This window comes from Otolemur garnettii, unplaced genomic scaffold (assembly GCF_000181295.1).
Source record: "Otolemur garnettii isolate 467f Iridium unplaced genomic scaffold, OtoGar3 scaffold00027, whole genome shotgun sequence".
Taxonomy (NCBI): Eukaryota; Metazoa; Chordata; class Mammalia; order Primates; family Galagidae; genus Otolemur; species Otolemur garnettii.
Genome location: NW_003852422.1, coordinates 970,323 through 988,996, shown reverse-complemented (window position 1 = coordinate 988,996; position 18,674 = coordinate 970,323). Strand labels below are relative to the sequence as shown.

General features: G+C 46.2%; 1 protein-coding gene across 1 annotated transcript; it reads left to right on the top strand.

Annotated features, from left to right (window-relative positions):
- Positions 1 to 77: 77 nt before the first annotated feature.
- Positions 78 to 16,599, top strand: SALL3 (spalt like transcription factor 3). The gene is made up of 3 exons (XM_003788392.1): positions 78 to 159; positions 11,447 to 14,871; positions 16,168 to 16,599. The coding sequence occupies exons 1-3, from the start codon at positions 78 to 80 to the stop codon at positions 16,597 to 16,599; spliced, it is 3,939 nt and encodes a 1,312-aa protein (XP_003788440.1).
- The last annotated feature ends 2,075 nt before the right edge of the window (positions 16,600 to 18,674 follow it).

Below are 18,674 nucleotides of genomic sequence, written 5' to 3'. Positions count from 1 at the left end.
CGCCCGCCCCGCGCCGTCCCCGCCGGCCTCCCCGCTGATGCTGTTGCCCTGCGCAGGGCCGGAGCGCCGCTAGCAGCATGTCTCGGCGCAAGCAGGCCAAGCCACAGCACCTCAAGTCGGACGAGGAGCTGCCGCCGCCGGACGGGGCTCCCGAGCACGGTGAGGGCTAGGACCTCGAGTGGTTGGGGGTCTGGGGCGCGCACCGGAGCTGGGGGAGCGCGGGAGGCGGGATCGGCTGCGCGCGTCGCGGGATGAGAAAAAAAGTTCTCTGTTTCCCGCGAGCAAGTGCCCGCGCCGCGCCTGGTCCCCGGGCCAGGCCAACCGCGGGGACTCGGATCCCCTGCCCGAGCGCGCGCGGCCGCGGAAAGAGTTGTGGGCGAAGTAAACTTGGCTCCGCTCCTCGGAGTTGGGGAGCTGGGAGAGCAGGCGCCCGGGCCAGGGCCGGCTCGGGGACCGCGCGGAGCTCGCGGCAGGAGGGGGTTCCCAAGCCGGTGCCCCAGAGCCCCCCACCCCGGTTCTCCGCGATGGGACACTGAGGCCGGCCTTGGCGATCCCCAGGCTAGCATTCCGGCGGGGAACGCGTCCAGAGCTCACCTACCGCTGGACGAGGGCCGAGCAGATCGCCGCCTGCCCAGCTTTGTTCCGAGCAGCGAGTCCCGGCGCCCCAGGTAGTGCGCGCTCGGAGCCGGCCCTGGGGCCCACGCCGCCTCCCCAACCCCACCTGTGCCCCCCCACCCGGCCGCCTCTGGTGACCCGCGGGCTGCGAGCCTCGCCATGTCCTAGCGCGTGGGCAAATCCAACGATCCCGTTCCGAAGCGAGTGGAAAGTAAATGTCTCTTGGCCTTTCCTTAATGGCCGACTTGGGAATTGGGCCGGGGGAGGACAGCTGTGGCGCTGGGGGGCTGGTCTTTACGCGAAAGAGAGCCCCAGCACGTTAGTGGTGCGTTTCAAGTTTTTCCTTAGGCCTTTTCGTGTTCTCTGGGATACGCCGAAATCCGGCGCAGGAGGCGCCTTTGCAGTCATTTCGCTGGTAGGAACTTTCTCCTGAACACATCCAAAAACGAACGGCCGGCGCCGCCAAAGTTAGAGCCTGGGGACGATTCGGACTCTCGGAACCTGAGCTGTAGCACCCTGAAGTTTAGGGCACCCCGAATCTGCTTCGTCTGGGTAAAGCCCAGGCACTCGGCGCCCGGGTCGGCGCGCCCCGCTGGGGGGTCCGGGGGCGCGGGGACCCCGAGCCTGCGGCAGAGCGCGCGGGGAATATAATGCGTTCCTAAAAAACAATAGGGTGGCCGACTTGCGTGATTAACGTGTTGTGAGTTGTGTAGAGCTGAGAGTGATCTTTTCTCTCGGAGCAGAACGTCTGGAAGGAACAGGAGTTGAGTTTTTCACAGTGTTGTAAAGTTTGGCGAAGCAGGTATGTACCGGTGGAGTGGAGGAAACAAGAAAATGTTCCCGGCACGGCCGGGGAACTGGGGAATTAAATAACATCGGGGAACTCGTTGGGGTCTTTTTGTGGCCGTGGAGGTGAGGGCGCCTTATCTGTGCAGCCGAGTCAGCCGAGATTAGAACCGGAGATATGCTAAAAAGAAACGCTTGCATATGGTGGGTAGATTAAGGACAAAGAATCTTTTTGTCATGGAAATGGATTTTTTTTTTGTTTTGTTTACTTCATCACATAGAATTTCTCACACTTGGTTTGTTTTGTATTGCCCTCAATGACTACATGATCAAATGAATGGATTTATTTCTGCCGAATGAGAAAGACAGTCTTTCCTTCAAAAGAACTACATTGCGTCCCAGTGAGGAATGTTAAAGCTTTATTATGGTGGCTCCTGAATAGCTTAAAATCGGCTTTCACAGCCGCCCCAAAATGCAACAATGTAAATACTTCTCAGCTTTGTCGGGTCGTTATCAAAATGTGCAATGTCTCCTTTTATTAAAGCATATTTTAATTAATAGAGTAAAACCCCTTGTATTTAACAATTAACAAGCTGAGGCACTGCTATTCATTTTTAATTTCACTTCAGAAATGTGAGCACGCTGAACTCAATAGTGTAAACATGTGGAGGGCTATATGGAGAGCCTATGTTTGAAAACCTAAGAGGGAGTAAATTATTTACAAGTTCTATTTTGAATTCCCCTTGTTGTTGCTCGAATTTATTTAGAGATGCAACATATTCAGGGTTTTCACTCGTACTAGAATTAAAGTTGGTGTCGAGCCTGTATTTTTTCACAGTCCAGAGTTGTAATCAAGATATTGCCACAGTTCCTGATCATATTTTGCAACAGGCCAAAAATAGCCTATCTGGGGGGAGAGTCTTAAGTAATGTGTTTCCACCCTTGTTTTAAGGAGAGTTTAGGCAAACTATCTTTTTAAAGTTCTTTCTGATTTAATTATTCTGAAGCAGATTGTTCATGGAACATAAAAGATACTCTGTTCCCTGCTAAGTTAAGGAATGCTCACATGTATATTACTCTGCGGTTCTCATTGTTACCAGGATAAATAAGTAAAATGTTTCTTTAAAGATAAATGGTTGTGGAAACTAAATTATCCAACCTGAATCAGAGCTCCTAAAATTTTAATTTTGTTAAATGCAATGGAAATAAACTGACCATGCATGAGGCTGTAAATGAACTAAGTTAGCTTACAGTGTCTTAGGAACGAACTGAATAATTCCTTTGTACCACTTTGGGCGTGACATATTAATTAAAGCAATAGGTCCACCTAGGTGCAGTAAAATTGAAAGCAGTTGCTAATGTCATGAAGAGCAAGTATTATATGCAAAATTGTTTAGGGGAGGCAAATATGCAGTCACTTTATTCACAGGAAAAGGCATATATTTCTTTAAAAAGAACTATGATTTTTTTTCAGGCTTTTGTTTTTAGGTAAGCAATGAAAAGATACTACACAAAAATAGCTTTGGTGCTATCCAGACCTTATCACTATAGGAATGAAATATGACATTTGTAAAATGAGAGTTAGGATGATTTATGTGAAGTTTTACAGTTATCCTTTTGTAAAAATTTAAGGATCATTGAGACTCACATTTTGAAGTTACTAATTTCCAAAGTATTTCATTCCTATTTTAGAAGTATGTTGCAGCTTGTGATTCAGTTAAGTTTCTGCCACCAAAATGAAATCCTTTAGCTGGATATTTTTGTTCTGAGTAAAATTAATTAAAACTTCCAGTGAGAGTTGTACTCCCACTAAAAACTTAAAAAATTTTAATATCACCATTCTTTATCATATAAAACGTAATTTAAGAAAGATGTGTTTTACTGTCCTTAGAAAACTTGTATTTAAGAAAGAACAAAGGGATATTATAATTTAAAACAATTTACCATCCTGTATTTTGTTTGTTAGCACTAATTGCTTCAAAGTGTGTTTTTATCTTCTGCCAACCTATAGTATATGGCTATCTTAAAAATCCTTTTAAATTTGGTGAGCATGTGATTTAAGAATTTACCAGTGGTATTCACAGACTGTGTTTAAATTAAGGGAAGGCCACCAGCACTCGCTGAAGGATCTTTCTCTTTTATCTCTATCTGCATGGCTTGCCTTCAGCTCTACACATTTACAATTCAGCATGCCAAAGAGACAATGCAGAAGCCACTTTTTAACAGTCACAGGCAGATTGTTTTCTCTGAAACGTGAAAGGTAAAAAAGTAAGTAACCAGGGTGAAAAAAGGAGAAGTATTTGCAAACATTTCTTTTAAAAATAATGTTTAAAATGTTGGCCTGTTTTAAAATGCACATTTCAGTGATGAACAAAAAAACATGCCAATTAATTCCTACCCTCAGAGAGCTGATTATGTAACAGAGTTAGGGAATTTGTATGTACAATAAATTTTAAACTTCCATATGTATAATCCAATATTTTTAGATCTGTTCAGAGCCAGAAGAAGGAGGTATGGAGTAACAGCAGGAATTACTTAGCAAGCTGATTATTTTTTGTATACAAGATGATGGGAAAAGTGGGTCAAATTTCATTTTCAACTACAATCTCTAAGAAGCTTTGCCATTCATCTTCAGGTAGCCTTAAGAACATTTTCTTTTGGGGGGATTCGGCAAAGATACAAAAAAGATTTCTATGTACTGACCATTAGTTGGAACTTAGCATTCTTAAGTTATTAACACAGTCTTTTATTCAAGGAAAATAAAAATCTTTTTAACTGCTAATGAGGTTACGGGCCATCTTTTAATGCTGCAAAATAGTTTCTAGAAGCATACTTTTAAAATAATATAATGGGAAGGTTTTTTTAATTGTTTTTTATTACTTTTATTTACCTACATGATTTCTTGAATAGTTGCCAGAATTAAGACTGACATATCTTTGTCTCATAAAGATGTGAGCTAATTCCACTACTGGGGGAGCAGATTTGTAATTACAGTATATGTTAACTTACTACACATTTCATATAAAATCAAATTTTTGTAAAAACGGAGTATTTTACTATTACTTTAAGCCAACTTTTGTTTTTATCTCATCTTAGATTTTTCTTGTAACTTCAACGATTATGATTTAAAGTGCAGTTAACTGTGTAATTTCCGTGCAAACAAGCCAAGTTATAGAAAGTAAAAAATATTAATTGTAATAAAATAGTGGAATAGTCTGTTTATGTTAGAGATTAAGATTGATTTGTTTCTTAATTAAAGGGAAGAGTTCTCAAGACTGAGACAGTGTCCACCAACAGGGTCTGCCGATGCCAGTGTGGTGTCTAAATATTTTCCTCTGTGGGCCTGTCTTTTTCAATCACCTTCAGATTAGTTATGCTTACCATCTGAAATCTCTACCCCCTTTGCATTCTCTGCAAGCATTAGCAGCCGGCTCAGCTAGAAAGCCTTTTTGTCTGATGTCTGTGAAAAGGTGGGCCAGCATCGGCGACTCTCCCTGAAGGTGGGTAGTTAGGAGAGCTTTGACAAGCCTTGCTGATTTAACCTTTGCCTGCTTTGACCTGCCAGGGGTGGCCACTAGATGTCAAGCTCATAATACAATTAGTGCATCTGTGCTGTTGACCTTGGCAACAGGGCTCGCCACTGTTCTGTTAAGTGTTAACACCGAATCTGAGTGTTAACTAGAGATCCCGCAAGCTTGCTCCGTGCAGCTCAGCTTATCAAACGCCCATCTAGTTCAGCACAAGTGTTTATAGTTCTTAAAGAAGAGAAAACGGCTTTCTTTTGTGTAGCTATTGCATCTTGAACTGTTTAATTAACCCTGCAGGTGCCATGGCACTTTGTCTTAATTCGTTGGCACATTGGTCCTCTTTTTGAGAGTGACCTTCCCTGTGCTGGGTGATAATTCTCTTGTGTGGTTTGTACACATGCAGAGTCACTGGCTTCGGTGACCCAGGGCAGTGGCTTTTCCAGGATGATTTTTTGCATATGTGCAAACTTTGCCCACAGAAATCAAACAGTGTCGTGACATGATGACAAACAATGGAAATGATTTAATCATCTAGCCCCAAGTATGAGGATGAGCAGTTGGTCTTAGCCTTGACCCTGGACGCAGGATGGCGCATGCCTTCCAGGGCGATTAAAACATGGGCATGTGTATATCTCAGTTGTTCAGCTTATTTATTGCTATGCACAGAGGAGAGTCAGGTAGACACTTCCAAGAAGGCATGTCATCGACACCAGGTTTAATTTCACATGTTGAATCCGTGGGACCACATCCTCTGAATTTAAAACATCCACATCTTCACCAAAAGTGACTTGGCAATACCTTGCTTTCACCGCTCACCAAATTTTGACTGAAATTGTTTACCTCAACTGACGTATTTCAGTTTGTGTATTTTTTAAGTAGGCATAGATAGTGATGTGTGTACATTGACCGCAAGTGTGGTTGCAGAATAACATCTCAGCAAAAGAACTATTGTGCAGCCCTGAAGTGTGAAAAATCTCCCCTGGTGCAGCAGTGGGTGCAGATAGTCAAAGCAAAGGTGCATGGTGTCCTGCTCTCATCTGCACACATGCATAAAGGAAACACCATCTTGCTCTCTGTGCATCACCTCACTGATTCAAAACTGCAAATGTTTTAAACGGAAGACAGTTGGCAAGGTTGCCACAGGTGGTCATGACTTAACAAATTTGAGATGCGGGCCTCTGAGTAGGCACGCAGGAGTGTGCAGGTCAGAGTCGGCGTTGAGCATAGCAAGAGTGCCCTCCACCGTTCAGTGCCATGCACACAAGCTTTGAGGTCTGGGGAAACGGACAGAAAATTTTTCTATTGCGTCTGGAATTTCTTCTACATTGTTAAACACAGTAGGGGTCTCTATTTGTCTCCTCCTGTTTCACAGCTTGGGCTCAGTATGTGATAATTCATCTTTCTTTATGGGATTCAAAGCTATCATAAGGAGTTAAAAAGAATTAATTTGCAAGAAAATAAGTGTCTCCTAACAATTTAGGAAAACTTGAAAAATGCTTTCTAGATTTTTAAGGGCCAGAAAAGCAAAGGAGAAAGTATGTTTCCCTTTCCTGAAGATTCATGTGAGGTTTTAAAGTTACCAATTAAAGTGGAGAAGTTAAGATCTTTTTCCTTTACAAGTAAGTTTTGCTTCTCCTTTTGATAATTGTAATGAATTAAAACGTTTTGCAGACATGGAGCAGAATAAAAGTGAGCTTGCAAGATTAACAAGCAAAATTATAAAATGCCCATTTTACTAGGACTTTGTAGGTGGTTGGCTTCTTTACAAGCCACTGTCCTCCTTGAAAAGAAAATGTTAAAAAAAAAAAAACCTTGCTAACAACTGTAGTTTGGAATTTTTAAAGAAACATTATGTCTCAAGTATTCTTATACATATTACCACAATGTTTTTGTTTGTGGCTTCTATCATCAAGGCTAAAAATTCTGCCTCTCTTCCAATACATCATTTTCAGAAGATCGTGAAAACACGATACCTATTCTGTAACAAGCCAGGGAAACTATCTGAGGGTCTCCTGCACACTGACAGTGTCGATCCTAAGACTAGAGATATTTTTGTTAAACATTCCATGTATATTTCATTAGTAAGTGGTGGGGGGGAAGCATGTATTTAAAAAAAAACTATCATCTCTGAAACTACCTTTCTATTAGGTATTTCCTCTAAATGACTAGTGGGACCTTTCCCCTATCTTCAGTACAACTGAGAAACATAAAAAACTTGCAGAATGTATGAACAGTGATAACTAGAAACCCTGAAAAACCTTAACAATGAATCTTGGGATAGCTGAGAACTGGACTGCAAAAATGCCTTTCCAGTATGTGGCTCAAGTGTGTAGCACTCCGAGGCTGCCCCACCTGACATCAGCAAAGGAGGGTCACCCCAGAGCAGCTTCCAGGCCTTCTTCACATGCATGGAAAACCTGTCAGCAAGTGTGTGTGCTGTTTCTTGGGGTGGTCTGGACCAAATACTGCTGCCACCACGTAGGGAGGAGTGTTGGCTGAGCTATACTCCTTGGTGAATTGGTCGGCATTTTCTTAACTTGTTCTGATAGAATCCTTGTGCACTGCAAAACTCCTGCCTAATTACAGTTTAATCCCTTGCCTATTTACAGTTTCAAATCTCTTAGTTGTTGAACAGTGTACAAAAAATAAATTATTTTGGCCATATTAACTAATGGATGCTTCTATTTTTGGAGCATAAAGGTTGCTTAAAAATGTTGAGTGTCATTAAAAGATAGTTAAATACATTTGAATCTAATATAATATTGTCTTTGAGCAATGGCAGGATAAACAGCTTTAGAAAGTATATGATGGGGAACTGCATTAAAATTTTTCCCATATGGGTTTTCTTGTTACAAAAAAGCATTTAAAAATAAGTTAAGAATGCTATATTCGCACATACACACTGTAATACGTGCGTTTAATCATCGTAATGAGGAGAGCCAGGGAAGCAAGTTGTAATAATTTGTTTTCATTATTTCCCTTTCTGTTCAGAATGCATCAGAAGTCAGCACTTTGGTTCTGCATGTCGGTGAAATGTCTCCCTGCTCCTCAAGATTTCTGTGCTTAGAAAATGTTCATTTTATTTCCTACAAATAGACTCAATGGAAGTGCTTATTCTTAAAGTTTGCAGGCAAAATTCAGTCCTGTATATGATATATTGGAATTTTTTACTTGTATTCCTTTTATTCAAGACTATCTTGTGAAATTTGTTCTTATCTGTAACTTTTATGGAACGTTGAGGACATTCACACTTTGACAGTGAAACAGCCAAAGCCTGAGCACAGGAGAAACTGGGAGCAAATGTGCTTATTCAGATGCTAATGGATGTTATACAGGCACTTCTAACTTATTTGCCTAAATCTAAATTGAAAAATAAAAAATCTAAATTGTATTGAAGAATTTTTTCCTTCACTAATTGTAGTTTTTAAAATATGTTTTAGTCAAAATCAAACTTATGATGAACTTGCTTCTCTCCAACAATTATCTGCTTCCTAAACTGTTAACAGGTCTTAATGGTCAGAATGCCATTTTTTTACACAATTTCCTTCTTAAACTTCGAAGAAATGTAAGTAGAAGATTATTTCACTTTCACAAGAATATCTGCCTTGGATTGAGATTATCATGTATATTTAATTGCTTTAAACAAAATAACTTATTTGACAGAAGGTACTTAAATATTCTACACACAGTTCTACAATTGACAAAAACTTAAAATTTAGCAAACCTGCCAATGGTAAAAAAAAAAAAAAATGAAATTACCTATGGGAACACTTCTCAACATCTCTAAATTTAGAAGTGAACCATAAAAATATTTAACTTATAAAACTAATGGGAAGGTAAAAATGCAAATCATTAAGATAAATAGAAATTTGGATCAAGACCTTTGGCAAACAAACATAAGATCTTTGTGAAAAGCAAAAGTGGTATTTTTCTGTGTCATGTGTTAACAAAGAAAATTTGGGCAGTGTTTGTTTCTAAAGATATAATGTATTTACAATATATAAGTTAATTCTTTCAACACCGAACTCCTTTTAAATGATCCAGAAGTCAACCTGCCTTTAAAGCATACTCTCAGTGAACTGTTCCCGGTATATACTCCCTATAAAGAAAAAGTATTCTTTTAATAAGATACATACTGTATAAAATTTCAGATTTGTATACTGTATGAAATGTATACCATATAAGTTATACATTTTATCCCTTCCAAAGAGTTAAGTGTTGAAAATATTTCAAGGAATCAGTATTTAATTCTTGAGACCTTCTTTTTAAAAAAGTATTAAAATAATGCATTTTATATCACTGGAAAACAACTTTTTAAACATTCCCTTGATTAGTTATAATAGTTTTATATATATTTGATTGCTTAATACAAAAAAACTTTAATGGCTACTTAGTTTTATTTACTATGGAGATCCTGCAGAACATTCCACTGTTAAAAAGAAATTTAAAGTAGAAATTCTTTGCATTTTTGTGATATCTTTAAAATACATGACTAGAATTTGAGATCATTTTTATTGCTTATCATTAAATCATTTACAGGAAGATTTAAGGCTTTTAATTTTTTTCCTTATTCCATAACCTGAACAGGCTTAAAATTAGATTTTGAATGGTTGGAGCAAAGTCGAGTACTCTGAGTGTTTATTTCGTTAATGTGCTATCTGCAGCATTAATCAGCTGTGCCTTTGCTTCCAGCTATGGTCACCTTCATTACAGACACTCCCTACAGCCCTTCCTCCACGCAGTAAGGAGACTCTGAATGCAGTCTGATCTCCAGCACTGAATTTAGTTTAAAAGTCCAGCAGGCTTTATGGGCTGCAAGCTCTAACTTCTTTTCCGTGTCAAATGGGTTAGCCAGTTAAAAAAAATACTAATTGAACACTGCTAATAATTTTTTAAAGGCATGTATAAATTACCCAGATATAATGGCTTCACGGAGAGTCACAGACTGCCCTCAAAAAATACTTTTCATTTCCAGTAGATAGGAACTGTGTGTTTTTACAGGATATTTTTAATTAGATTTCTCTATTGAATTCAACGCTGAATTCTTTATTATCAAAAGAAAACACTTAATTTTTAGCAGATACATTTGTTGATGTTGTAACTTATTTTGGGGACACAGACTTGAGGGTGTTCTCATACTCAACTGTGTGTGTTTAACAAAGCTGACTTACATTTGCAGCCTACTGGGGCACACTGACTCAGAACCATCAGTCCGTCCATAAATTGACAAAAGGTGGTTTTAATAGGAGTCAGTGATGTCCAGGCTATCACACAGAGCCCGGGTAATTATCGGGAATTACTTTTCACCCCAACTACCCCAAAACCAGGAGCTAGAAATGCTATCGTTTGTTGATTCCTTCTTCCTGTGTAGCTATTTATTTGATCAGGTGTGAATTAGAGTTGTTCATTAAACGTGGTGGTTATTCGGCACAAGAGGGTTAGGGGAGACAGAGGAAGTGGCTGCCTGTGACAGTAATTAAACATGTGTAACCAATTAGAGGGTTTTCCACTATGGCACAAGCATATAATTTGCTAAGTCTTTCCATGAGAATAGATGAAAATAGGTACAAAAAGTGTGTCTGGCTACAACATTTTCATGTTAAACATGTCAACATAAATGAACTTTAAATATATAATTTCTAGTTTGTTAGCAAACCACTGAACTCTATTGGCTAATAACAATAACATGTAATTTTACTTCATTTTGCCAAGAAATATTGCATCTGACAGAGCCAATTAATTGTATTAAACATGATTAATTTTAGGCCTAGACTATATTGATATTTATTTGGCAAGTTCTAAACCGTAGAAACGTAACCTATCTGTAGAAGTACAGATGCATAAAAAGATACTGATTGGCTCGGGGCTGGAGGGGGGGTGTTCCAAACAGATGCAAAAAGTGCTTGTGTTTTGGATGTTACATTTATAAATGAAAGTGTTTAGCCGAAATTTCTTACGTGAAATGAATGCTTATTGATTCCAAAGGTTCTGTAGAATTACATTCAACCTGCAATATCTCCTCGCTGCATGAAGATCATACATCTGCAGGTCCCAGACCACCCCCACCACAGCGCCGGCCCCCTGTCAGGCGCCGACGTGAGTTTGAAAGGTTACAGATTAGTTTAGCGATGTTAAGTGAACTGGCAAAGGCATCTCTAATTTTGCTGGAAATAAGGACGCCCGATAGTAACGGGGACCCTAATGAGCTCATCGAAGGCTGGCTTTGTGCGCAGCGGACAGGGCAGCCGCGGATTGTATGAGGGTATCGGGAATCGATGGCGTCTATGGAATGTCATTAGCAGCGGTATCCACCATTGATAGGGCCTCATAATTTGATGGATTCTGCGAAGAAAATGATTAGCTAGCTAGAGAGTCGCAGAATGCACACACTGGGGCGTCAGAAACGTTGAAGTGGGGTAATTTGTGCAAAATAAAAAATATTGATTTTACTCTCGTGCGAAACTCGGAGGCGGCGGCTGGCAGCGTGCGCCGGGCTCACGGCTCTCTCGCTTTTCCAGGCGCCCCCGGGGACGGCGCGGAGGCGGCGGACGGCGGCCCTGAGGCCCGCGGCGGCGAGGAGACCAGCGTGTGCGAGCACTGCTGCGCCGAGTTCTTCAAGTGGGCCGACCTCCTGCGGCACAAGCAGAGCTGCACCAAGAATCCACCGGTGTTGATCGTGCAGGACGATGAGCCAGCGCCGCCTTCCGAGGACTTCCCGGAAGCGTCTCCCGCCAGCTCCCCCAGCGAGCACACGGAGAGCGAGGCCGCCGAGGAGGAGGGCGCGGAGGGCGAGGCGCGGCCGGCCGGCAGGGAGGCCCGCGAGGCCTCAGAGGCTGCGGACACCGAGCCCATGGACGTGCAGCCCCCGGCGGAGCAGGGCTGTGCCGGCCCTGGTGCCCCCAGCGCGGCCCGGCCCGCGCCCACTCCGGCTCCCACGCCCGCCTACGGCATGCCCAGCACCAACGTGACACTGGAGACGCTGCTCAGCACCAAGGTGGCGGTGGCGCAGTTCTCCCAGGGTGCGCGGGCAGCAGGCGGCGCAGGCGCCGGTGGCGGCGTGGCTGCGGCGGCGGTGCCCATGATCCTGGAGCAGCTTCTGGCCCTGCAGCAGCAGCAGATCCACCAGCTGCAGCTCATCGAGCAGATCCGCAGCCAGGTGGCCTTGATGCACCGCCAGCCCCTGCGCCCCTCACTCAGCCCCGCTGCGGCCCCAAGCACACCTGCGCCAGCCTCCAGCCAGCTGCCCGGGCTGACCGGGGCCCCCGCCCTGCCGCTCTCAGCCGCCAACCCTGGCACTGCCGCCCCCGTAGTCTTCGAGGGCCCACAGCCCCTGCCACGGCCCGCATCGGGTGCCAGTACCCCTGGTGGCCCCGCGGTGCCCCCAGAGCCTGGCACACCCGCGGCCCCCAGTACGGCCCCAGGCCCTGGCGCCCCACAACCCCCAAACGCCACCACGCCCCCCGCCCTGGGCCCCGCACCGCCACCACTGGGATCGGCCCCCAGCCTGCCAAGCCCACTTCTACCTCACACCTCCTCGAGCAGCGTCATTTTCCCCAACCCACTGGTCAGCATCGCAGCCACGGCCAATGCCCTGGACCCCCTGTCAGCCCTTATGAAGCATCGCAAGGGTAAACCCCCCAATGTGTCCGTGTTCGAGCCCAAGGCCAGCGCCGAAGACCCCTTCTTCAAGCACAAGTGCAGGTTCTGCGCCAAGGTCTTCGGCAGCGACAGCGCGCTGCAGATCCACCTGCGGTCGCACACGGGGGAGCGGCCCTTCAAGTGCAACATCTGCGGGAACCGCTTCTCGACCAAAGGCAACTTGAAGGTGCACTTCCAGAGGCACAAGGAGAAGTACCCCCACATCCAGATGAACCCCTACCCCGTCCCAGAGTACCTCGACAACGTGCCCACCTGCTCGGGGATTCCCTACGGTATGTCGCTGCCCCCGGAGAAGCCTGTGACCACCTGGCTGGACAGCAAGCCCGTGCTGCCCACGGTACCCACCTCGGTGGGACTGCAGCTGCCTCCCACAGTCCCAGGAGCCCATGGCTATGCGGACTCCCCCAGTGTCACCCCTGCTAGCCACTCCCCACAGAGGCCATCCCCGGCCTCCAGCGAGTGCCCCTCCTTGTCCCCTGGCCTCAACAACCCTGAGTCAGGCATCCCAGTGTCTGCCGAGTCCCCGCAGCCGCTCCTCAGCACATCTCTGACGAAGACTGAGCCGCTGGGCCTGCCCGGCACCACCGCGAGGGCAGGTGACGCCCCGGCCGGAGGCCCGGCCAGCTCAGCATCCACGTCCACCACCAGCGCGGCCGGCCCAGCCACGGACAGCGTGTCTGCAAGCCTGGGCAGCCCTGGGCTCCCTGTGGTCTCCGACCAGTTTAAGGCGCAGTTCCCCTTCGGGGGGCTGCTGGACTCCATGCAGACGTCGGAGACCTCGAAGCTGCAGCAGCTGGTGGAGAACATCGACAAGAAGATGACTGACCCGAACCAGTGCGTCATCTGCCACCGCGTGCTGAGCTGCCAGAGCGCACTCAAGATGCACTATCGGACGCACACGGGGGAGAGGCCGTTCAAGTGCAAGATCTGCGGCCGCGCCTTCACCACCAAAGGCAACCTGAAGACGCACTTCGGCGTGCACCGCGCCAAGCCGCCCCTGCGCGTTCAGCACTCCTGCCCCATCTGCCAGAAAAAGTTCACCAACGCCGTGGTCCTGCAGCAACACATCCGTATGCACATGGGCGGGCAGATCCCCAACACGCCTCTGCCTGAGGGCTTCCAAGACAACATGGACTCCGAGCTTGCCTGTGACGAGAAGAGCACGGAGACCCTGAGCGGCTACGACGACGACATCGAGGACAACTCCATGGAGGAGGACGCTGAGCTGAAGGACTCCACCAGTGACCCCGCCAAACCACTTCTATCCTTCACAGGGTCCTGCCCGCCCTCACCACCCTCTGTCATCTCCAGCATCGCTGCTCTGGAGAACCAGATGAAGATGATCGACTCGGTCATGAACTGCCAACAGCTGACCGGTCTGAAGTCCATGGAAAACGGGTCAGGGGAGAGTGACCACCTGAGCAACGACTCCTCATCCGCTGTAGGAGACCTGGAGAGCCGCAGTGCTGGCAGCCCCGCGCTGTCCGAGTCCTCGTCCTCACAGCCACTGTCCCCCACCAACAGCAACGGGGAGAGCTTCCGCTCCAAGTCGCCAGGCCTGGGTGCCCAGGAAGACCCACAGGAGATGGTCCTCAAGACCGAAAGGCCGGACAGCCCATCCCCAGTCCCAGGAAATGGAGGTGCCCTGGACCTGACCGCTGGCCCTCCCGGCCGGCCAGCCATCAAGGAGGAAGCCCCCTTCAGCCTGCTGTTCCTGAGCAGAGAGCGGGGTAAGTGTCCGAGCACTGTGTGTGGTGTCTGTGGCAAGCCCTTTGCTTGCAAGAGCGCGTTGGAGATCCACCTCCGCAGCCATACCAAGGAGAGGCCCTTTGTCTGCGCGGCCTGCGGGCGCGGGTGCTCCACTATGGGTAATTTAAAACAGCACTTGCTGACGCACAGATTGAAAGAGCTGCCTTCTCAGGTGTTTGACCCCAACTTTGCTCTAGGTCCCAGCCAAAGCACTCCTAGCCTGGTCTCCAGTGCCGCGCCCATGATCAAAATGGAGGTGAACGGCCACAACAAGGCCATCACGCTGGGCGAGGGCCCACCGCTGCCAGCTGGAGTCCAGGTCCCTGCGGGGCCTCAGACAGTGATGAGCCCAGGCCTCACACCCATGCTGGCCCCTCCACCACGCCGGACACCCAAGCAGCACAACTGCCAGTCCTGCGGGAAGACCTTCTCCTCAGCCAGCGCCCTGCAGATCCACGAGCGAACCCACACTGGAGAGAAACCATTTGGCTGCACCATCTGTGGCAGGGCCTTCACCACCAAGGGCAACCTCAAGGTAAGGGCATGGCAGGCCCAGGCTGCCACAGCTGCCATGGCTGCCAAAGCCACAAGGGTTCCTCCCATGGATGGCCATCTCCACCACCTGCCTTAGATGCACCAGCAGGGTCCTGCTGTTGGCTGGGGGATGGGGCACTGTGGGTGTGAGTGTGTAATGTGTGTGTGATGTACAGTGTGTATGGGTCATGTATGTGTGCACATGTGCAAGGGTGGCATGTGAGTGTGTAGTATATTTGCACACGTGTAGCATGGGGGGGGTGTTTGAATGCATGTGTGCACACACTTTTTGCGGTGGCATCCTATTAAGTGGCTGTGAGACACCAGTCTGGACCTCTCCTTTCCAAGGGGCTTGTGCAGCCCTGCGTGTGATGGGGGTAGAGAGGTGAGTCAGCGCTCTTGAATTTAATAACAAATTAACTCAGCCTTTAGTACTCACACATCGTACAAATAATGCAGGGATGAGGCATGCTTAGCGACTTGTAGAGGACTCTGTCCTGCCCATTGGCTGCTGGAGGGGTGAGTGGTGAGGTGCTCCCTGGTGAGGGCAGGGAGGAGCAGCCACTGTGCCGAGTTGTGAGTGAGATCCCAGCAAGGCTGTGCATTCTCAGAAGGTGGGAAGTTAGAGGAGAGGCAGTGTGACACCCCCCAGCCTATGGTTTTTCACCAGCTCAGGTTGGTGGGCTGTCTCCGTCCTGTGTAAAGTATGTGTTTGTGCAGCCAGCCTGTCTGGGCCTCAGCGGCCTCTTATACTGTCAAAAGATCGATACCTGTGGCCTCCACACAGGTGTTTGTCAATGGGAGGAAAGCCGCTGGGGGGTCTGCTGCCCTAGGTGGCCCTGGGACGCTTTAGAATTAATGTTTTTTTCTTGTTTGAGAAAAGGCAGAAGGAGAATGCAAAGAGTTCAAGCATTAGAAGATTTAGTGGGTGTGGTGAGAGTGTTGAGAGCCATGGCTCAGCTGAGGCAGTGGGGTAAGACCCTGGACCCTTGGAGCTCTAGAACATTCTCTGGGTGGCCTCATGGGTTTTACACCTTAGGGAAAAGTTATTCTATCAAGTGTGTCCCATGAAAAGAGTGTATTCATTACCTGACATATGCTGACTTTGCTTTTTGTATTCTGTGAAATGGAATGTTCCCTATCTGATATCAGTTGCTCAGAAAGGCTCCCTGAAGCTCCCTTGTCCTCACATGTGCTTGGGGTGGGGTGGTGCTTAAGAATCAATATGAAGAGGACAGCTCTGCCTTGAGTACCTGGACTCACTTACTTGTGAGCCATCTCTCCGTGTCTCTCACAGGTGCATATGGGGACACACATGTGGAATAACGCCCCTGCTCGGCGTGGCCGCCGCCTCTCAGTGGAGAACCCCATGGCACTGCTAGGGGGCGATGCCCTGAAGTTCTCAGAAATGTTCCAGAAGGATCTGGCAGCTCGGGCAATGAACGTCGACCCCAGCTTTTGGAACCAGTATGCTGCAGCCATCACAAATGGGCTGGCCATGAAGAACAATGAGATTTCTGTTATCCAGAATGGGGGCATCCCCCAGCTCCCCGTAAGTCTGGGGGGAAGTGCCATCCCCCCCTTGGGGACCATGGCTAGTGGGATGGATAAAGCGCGTACCGGCAACAGCCCACCCCTTGTCAGCTTGGACAAGGCGAGCTCAGAAACAGCAGCCAGCCGCCCGTTCACAAGGTTCATTGAGGATAACAAGGAGATTGGCATAAACTAGCCGGACACACCATGACTTGACCACCTGTTCTATCCCATGTCAGTGGTTCTGAAGTTTGAGCATCAGGCTTCTGACCCATCTTGCCTAGATTCCCACTAAAATTTTACCCAGAGCAGAAAATATTTCTGCCATGTGGCTGCTCAAAGGTTACTCCCCTCAACAGTGGGTTTGACTGTCCCTGAGAACCCTGAAACCTTTAAAATAAATCTCAGTTGAAAGAAATGCTGGGAAACCGCCTTAGGAACAGAAAGGGCTCAGACCCATCCACTCCGCTTCTCCTAAAGCTGAGTGACCCCCGCAAGGAGAGAGGGCATCCCCTGAGGTACCCACTTACTCAGTGGCTTTGTTCGCACCGGTTAGAAACTTGAACTCTGCTTTTATTAATAGAACTCTTCATCTTAACGAAGTGGTTTAGTCCTCCCAATGCTGTGTATTATGACAGTATCTTCGTCTGTAGTATTTATAATGTTAAGATTATGCGGGTAACAGACACTATAAGACCCCAACCTTAAATGAAGCTTTTGTACTGCAGAATACATCTGGCTATGTGATTTTTTTTTTTAAAGCAAGTTTGTTTTACTATAAATAAGTGGATTATTTCAATGCAGGCAGAATTGTGAAGTTTATTGGGAAAGATAGCATGCTTTTTGTGTGCAAATACCTGTCAGTAACAAGCCTTTTTTTTTTTTTTAATTTAAATGTTTATAGCTGCTATGTGGACAGTTGTTTCTAGTGTGGTCTGTGGCCCAGTGATTGGGAGACAAGTTACAGACAAACATCACCTTAAATTATTCACAACATTATAAACAGTTGTGAGAAAATATTACACATTATCAAAGCTGTACAATAAAAAGGTAATGTTTGTATACTGTGGTTGCAAACTCTTAATTTATAATATTGCACTTTTAGTATTTTGTATTAGGGAGGTTTGTCTATAATTTGAAAATTTAAAAAATGTAAAGTATTTTATAAATAGTTCTTCAGTTTAAGGAAAATGAAAAAAACACTTACAGTTTCTTGTTTTGTCTTAAGGTCAAACAATACGAGAAATCTATGCTACTTAAACAGAAAAGCCACCGAGACTTGTCAGCTCCTCCGTAAAGTAGGGCCTGCCATTTCTTAAATTAAATGATTTATTTAACTTTTCTATAAAGCCCATTTAAAAACTGTGACCACCCCTAATATAACTTGGATGAATCAACCTTAGGACTGTGGCGTCACCACGAGCCAGGAGAGAAGAAGGGCACATGGCACAGGTGAGACTTCAGCATGAGCTGTTCTCTTTCTCATACACCACTCACAGGATTTGGACTGCTTGTGGCTCTAGCCATTTAGTACAATAAATCAGAGATAGTAGGTGTCTGGCAGTACAATCAGTCATAACTTTGAAATTTTCTGAGTTCCTGATTTATTTATTCTCAGATGAAAGCTAAGCACAATGTCCTCTGATTACTCAGAATACAATCTTCTGCTGACGACTGTGTCGCAGTCACGCCCTGTGGGGAGAGCAGCCGGAGCTGGCTGTGACTCAAGGCTGGGCACAGTGTTGCGTGTACTACCTCATTTTCGTGCATTGCAGGCCTGCTGGAATCTGACACTATGAACTTCCCACAGGAAGATCGTTCGGGAGACACTGTGGGCAGCTGGGTAGCAGTGTGAGGAGCGTATGTCCCCCAAGGAAGAATCAGACGATGAAATCATCTCAGTTGAGACAGAAAAATAGAACGGTCTTTTTCTAACACAACCACAGCAACAACAGAAATCATTGTAAAAGGATGAGCTATTTCTGCCAGCGTGTCATTTAACAGAAAAAGAGTTTCAAAGACACATTAGCTGTTTATTTCTATTGGAAATGAACGTTGAACTCTACAACTGTTTTCCACAGTGAGGAGGTGTGACTTCCCTGTCGTACCATCTCTTCTCGTGGGATGATGGATCGGGTTGGGGGAGGGGGGTTCAAACATTGGAAAAAGAAAACTGAGGTGGCTTCATGTTGCTGTGTTCCAGCAGTTCAATGTTTTTATTTATCTGTGTCTTTTCTGGGGTGTTTTTTTTTTGTTGTTAGTATTTGGTAC